The sequence below is a fragment of the Brassica napus genome, chromosome C5 (assembly GCF_020379485.1).
Source record: "Brassica napus cultivar Da-Ae chromosome C5, Da-Ae, whole genome shotgun sequence".
NCBI lineage: Eukaryota > Viridiplantae > Streptophyta > Magnoliopsida > Brassicales > Brassicaceae > Brassica > Brassica napus.
Genome location: NC_063448.1, coordinates 31,296,471 through 31,301,903, shown reverse-complemented (window position 1 = coordinate 31,301,903; position 5,433 = coordinate 31,296,471). Strand labels below are relative to the sequence as shown.

At 36.0% G+C, this 5,433-nt stretch overlaps 2 protein-coding genes across 2 annotated transcripts; both read right to left on the bottom strand.

Moving 5' to 3' along the window:
* Nucleotides 1-337: 337 nt before the first annotated feature.
* LOC125587779 lies at nucleotides 338-2,073 on the bottom strand. The gene is made up of 5 exons (XM_048758910.1): nucleotides 1,536-2,073; nucleotides 1,146-1,332; nucleotides 928-1,042; nucleotides 695-825; nucleotides 338-615 (listed from the first exon to the last, which is right to left on the bottom strand). Exons 1-5 carry the CDS (start codon nucleotides 1,674-1,676, stop codon nucleotides 551-553), a joined length of 639 nt encoding a protein of 212 aa, XP_048614867.1. The 5' UTR covers nucleotides 1,677-2,073; the 3' UTR covers nucleotides 338-550.
* A 202-nt stretch (nucleotides 2,074-2,275) lies between these two features.
* Nucleotides 2,276-4,135, bottom strand: LOC106398145 (homeobox-leucine zipper protein HDG2-like). The gene is made up of 4 exons (XM_013838740.2): nucleotides 3,833-4,135; nucleotides 3,667-3,756; nucleotides 3,196-3,547; nucleotides 2,276-3,099 (listed from the first exon to the last, which is right to left on the bottom strand). The coding sequence occupies exons 1-3, from the start codon at nucleotides 4,052-4,054 to the stop codon at nucleotides 3,200-3,202; spliced, it is 660 nt and encodes a 219-aa protein (XP_013694194.2). The 5' UTR covers nucleotides 4,055-4,135; the 3' UTR covers nucleotides 2,276-3,099; nucleotides 3,196-3,199.
* Between the last annotated feature and the right edge of the window lie 1,298 nt (nucleotides 4,136-5,433).

Sequence of the window (5,433 nt, the reverse complement as noted above, 5' to 3'; positions counted from 1 at the left end):
ACCACACGTAATACACAGTCACACTTCATTGGGAACCCACGATCGCCTCCTCCAGATTGTACTTCGGAAGATGAACCATCATGAAATTGAGAGAATGCTTAGAAGTGAGTTTGTGTTTTTCGATTTTGACAGAAATTGTAAAGTTTTATCATTATTTGTGACTTTTGTTAATGTCAAGGACAATATTGTAAATTAATAAAAAAAATTAAGATATTTTTGAGGATTCATTGTTGGAGTAACTAAACTTTAATCAAATACTTTTTTTACTTCTACTTCTTGTCATATCAACTTTCAAAGTGGTGTAAATTAGCTGTTGAAATAAATAATTTAGTTTTCCTTTTCTCAGTATAAATCTTATATTATCTTGAACTTTTAAAAAGGCATGAACTTTCTTTTCAATCTGACTTACCTTCACTAGCCATTAAAACCCTCAAATTAATTTAACTTCACCGTTTATAATCGCGGTTTAACAGAATTTTAACATAGTCAATAAAACAATACCAAAGCATAGCAACATAAACAAACAGAGTAATCAATATAAAATTATCAACTAAATCCAAGTTGGATCGAATTCGAATGTAGCACATGGCCCTCCGCCTGTGATCATAACTCTTCCTGAAAATGTACAACAATAATAATAATTTATTGACTATCTTTGAAGATATTATATTATAAAAATGCATTAGAATCTAACCTTGCTCAATGCAGTTAACTCGCCAGAAACGCAAAGCTAGGAAGGTTTTCTCGTATTTCATGATCATCCAACTTTTCATATCCAATTCTCGAGCAAGTTCTCCTGAAGCTTTGCACTCCAACTCACACACACTGTGTAGTATTGTAGATGAAATACAAATAAGAATAATTTTAATTTACATCATACTATTATTTGACAATTATAAAATTTATTTGACTAAGAATAGTAATTACCTTTCATCCTTAAGGGTAAAACTAATATGAGTGATAGGTTCACCGAATATCTCCTCGTAAGGATCATCCTCAGACTCCTTTAAAGTTCCAAATTTCGTAACCCATCCTAACAAGTCTACAAAAGTCAATAATTATATCGGATATTAACTTAAGTTAACAATAAATTACATATTGATTAATTATATCAAACAGCAGAATTGGGCTTTAAGACTACATACCGATAGGATATCTGTTGTCGAAATTCATTTGAAGAACTTGTCGGAACGGAACATGTACAAACATTGGGTTTTCTGAAAGTGAATACCCAAAAAATACCTGTGTACGTTCGGAAAATTTGATCTGGAATTCATGTGGAGTATTCCTAATCAAACTATCGCATGGTGTAACTTCAAATCGTCTGAATATCTTCCATTGATTTACATGGAAATATCCAAAATAGTGCTTATCAGCCAAACTATGAGGGACTGTAATTTTGATTCTGCAACCCTAATAGCTCATTATCATAGAAAGAAATTACTTTTTTTTTTTTTTTGAAAAAGGGCATAGAAAGAAATTACTTAACCAATAACTAACAGAAAAAGAAAAACTAAACATGAAATTTAACTTACATTCGGGTCGGACACAATCAGATGACGCTCTATCTCATTGGGAGCGGTTTTCGTTTCCCATACTCGTAGGATTTTTGCCCAGACTTCGACATTTATCGACGACTCAGTGAGATCCGAAATTAGGGTATTGTTGCGTTCCATTATTTTCTTATGCAAGATTCGCAAAAGCTTCGGTAGTTTCTTTAGTAGGGAGAGAACTGAAAAAAATATTTGAGATTAGAACTGTTTAGCCTTTTTAAAGTAGAAAAAGATATTTGAGATTAGAACTGTTTAGCCTTTTTAAGTCGGATATTTCCATAGTAAAATGATTACAAATCTTTTATTGTGATTGAGTACCAATGCGACATCATTAAAAACTGATATTTTTGGTAATTGTTTTCCACTACCTAAACTTGCTGTAGCCTTGCCATGCCTTCTCGAAAACTGTTAATATTGGTTGTTGTCGAATCAACTTGCTTAATCGGTGTAAATCATGGCATTAGCTATCCTCATACAACTGTTATGTTTGGTGGAGTTATCAAACACGCGTAGCATTAATGAATTTGTGAAAGAAATTTATTTATTTGAAAAAAAAATAGAAGATATTATCATTGGTCAGACAACAATAACGATAAGATTACATAAGATTATACATATTATTCATGCTTATTATTAATCAGTAACTTTGGTCCCGAGGCTACAGGATCACCAAAAATTTGTCCATATGAAATTGGTTTAATGGGCGGTTGTTGATGTTGCTCCTTCCTTTTATGTATGATTCTTGCTTGTTCGTGTCGAATATACTCTCGTACATTATTATCATGTATGGAGCTTAAATTCTTCAGTAGGAATTTATTTTCTTCCGCCATTTCTTTCAGAGCCAATTTTTTTTGCTTCAATGTGTAAACGCAATTGAACGATCCTGTAACCCTTTTCTCTAATCGCTTCACTTTCTTTTAAGAAACTAAGGATTTGCTCATATGATGAAAACAAGGTAGCCATAGATGAGTTATTACCTTCTTCAAATTTTCTTTTGCGTTTTGTAGGCAGAACAATTGGAGGTTGTGACGAGTTTTTCTGTGTTTGTTTTTGCATATTTTTTGTTGAATACTAAGATATAGGTTGTTTATGATTTATCTTTCTGTTGCAACCTATTCTTATTTATTTATGGAGACCCAAGTGGATACAAATTCTCATGGGGATTTTATCATTGGTATTATCAGCCGGTATAGTATACAAAATCAATGGATCAGAATTTTTGTCTTCCTTCGCTCTGAGTGGCTGTTAAATTTATCTACATACAACAGAAAGTTTATCAACACGAAACACAAAGAGAAATGAGTTGAGAAAGTTCCAACATTCAGAATGAAACAAAGTACTTAAAACATAAATGACGGAAAGTTTATAGCAAAAGTTAACAAGGAAGTCAATACCCGAACCTCATTAAGAAAACCATTCAAGAACTGAACTGTTTCTTGTCAGGTTCGTTCTTGACTCCTCCCCTTTTGAAGCTTTCCAAATTCTTGAAAATAAAATAAAAACACACTCTCTCTTGATTCCTCCGCATCCCCTTACACTTACTTTCCTGTAAAACATAACATAAAAGTCATTAGCACACCAACGCGTTGAAAGTAACAATGTTTTTTAAGTATCTTTACTGAAATGGATTCAGTTATGTTACCTGTTCAAGGAGTCTGCTGAGTAAAGCAAGCTTTGATCTTATTCGCGGCTGCTAGAATCAGACTCTCAATGGTTGAAACCGAGCTAAAAGTCAGCGAACCCGAAGGGAATGAGTCAACCAGCATCTGAAACGCAACGTTCACGAGTGACCCTCCTGCTTTTCCAGGCTGAGCCGTACCATCTGGTAGTATAGCAAAACCTGATGGAAGTAATGGCACATACTTAGGGTCACCTCCATTGAGAACTTTCTCCATTGACGGAACATCAACAGGCGCATAGACCAGGAACGAAGCTGCTGGCTCAGTAGAGCTCTCTTCAATCATCATCATCTCGCTTTGGCTAGTGTTTGGGCTCTAGTAACCAAAAAAAACAAAACACATGTAGCATATTAAAAATCGAAAAGAATGCAATATAAACATAACCTCATGTAATAGATGTAAAAAAGAAAACAATAAAGTTATGTAATATATACCCGGAGTAAAGATACACAGTTCCTATTGTCCCTCCCATTAAATATATGTGTCAGCTTCTGAGGATTCCCTCCAAGGAAGAGAACATCCCACTGCAAATAACATTTCAAAACATGTTAGGCAAAACAAAGATAAGCTATTGTCCAAAAAAAAGAAGAAGGTACGAACATTGACTCGGTTGTTCTCATCTCTTAGGTAGTCAAAGACAGTGGTAGGAGGAGCCGGGACCCAAAACGAATGGGCTGCACAGAGAATGAGTCCTTCAGGTCTTCCTGGATCATTCAAGCTCGTCCGAGTCGTCACTTTCACACTATCTCCTGTATAATCACCCAAGTTCATCCATATATCTGCATTAGAAGTTGTCACTCCATCAAAGAAACCTCTAGACATCCGCTCAACTAAGTTCAGCAGGCTGTGCTTGGCATTGTTCGTTACCGCTGCACCATTCAACAAAACTCACAAAATGGTTAAGGAAAAAACAACAGGGAGCGTTTTTATTTTGTGATTAGTTTGAGATCATAAGGAGTAGTAAATACTTATTTGACCACCAGGTTCTATGGATCGAATGTGTGAAGCCATCATGATGGCTAACCGCTCGCACTGGCGGTCCAATGTAGAAACCCAGCGGTTAGCACCTAAAGCTTGACCAGAATTGAGCAAGTGCTTGAACATGGCATGAAGTTCACCTCTGTCATCTACCTCCACATGCTCAACCCAAGTAACCTTTTTCAAAACAAACAAAATATAACTAACTAGAATATTCCTACACAAAACCATAAGAAGACCTATTAAACATAAAGTTTTAGTTTATACCCTGGAGAATCTATTTGGCATGTCTTGAATCAGACATCCAGATGGTCTTCGCAGACACTTAGGTTCCAGGTTTCGAATGAGATGGTCGATGGATATATCGACCACCCCCCCCCCCCCCCCCCCCCCATAAACCTTCACCGTGCTGCTTACAGTAGCGGACGAAGTAGCATTCACGGTTTGAGACTAGCGGCGATAGAACTTGGAATTCAGCAGTCATCTAATGAAGTAATAACAACAACAATCTTGGTTATATTCAATTGTAAAAGGAGTTAGGCTCTAAGCAACGGTGACTCATCGCTTAGAACCTCTAGAACAATATTAGTTCTTTATATTAATAATATTTGTTTCATATCAAAATGATATTATTCTTGTTTTGTTATAAACTCCTGTTGCATATATTATATAGAAAAACAAAGTGGAAAATTTACCAGATGGATAGTTCCGTCCAAGTTTCCTTGGCCTCCAGTCAAGAGGGTGTCATGAGTCATGGCTCTACCAACCATTCCAGCAAACATGGTCGACCATAGATTCTACAAATACCACGTTAATTAATTACAAAACCTTACAAAAAGGCTTATACAATTTTTATCATAATTAGAATGATTAAATTAACTTACCACATCCATTAGCCTGTGAACAATGTCCATATGGTGCATGAACACAATCGCGGTTTCTCTTGATGCCTCGGTTCTAAACCCGACCGGTTTAGGCCCGAGTCCGTTTTGTAAGTTTCTTGTGTATTCATTCAAATCTAATATCATGCCATGAACTCCTTCCTTCCACAGCGGTTCATTCATTTGAGCCAACGCTATAAGCTCTGACATGGCTCCAACTGCTAACTCTATGACCAATGGCTTATCGGCCTCTTTCACTGATCCGATGTTGGACAACGAGAGGTTTCCAATACTTCCATTAGTTATCATCGGGGGCTCGAAAAGTGGAGCTTGATTAGGAGT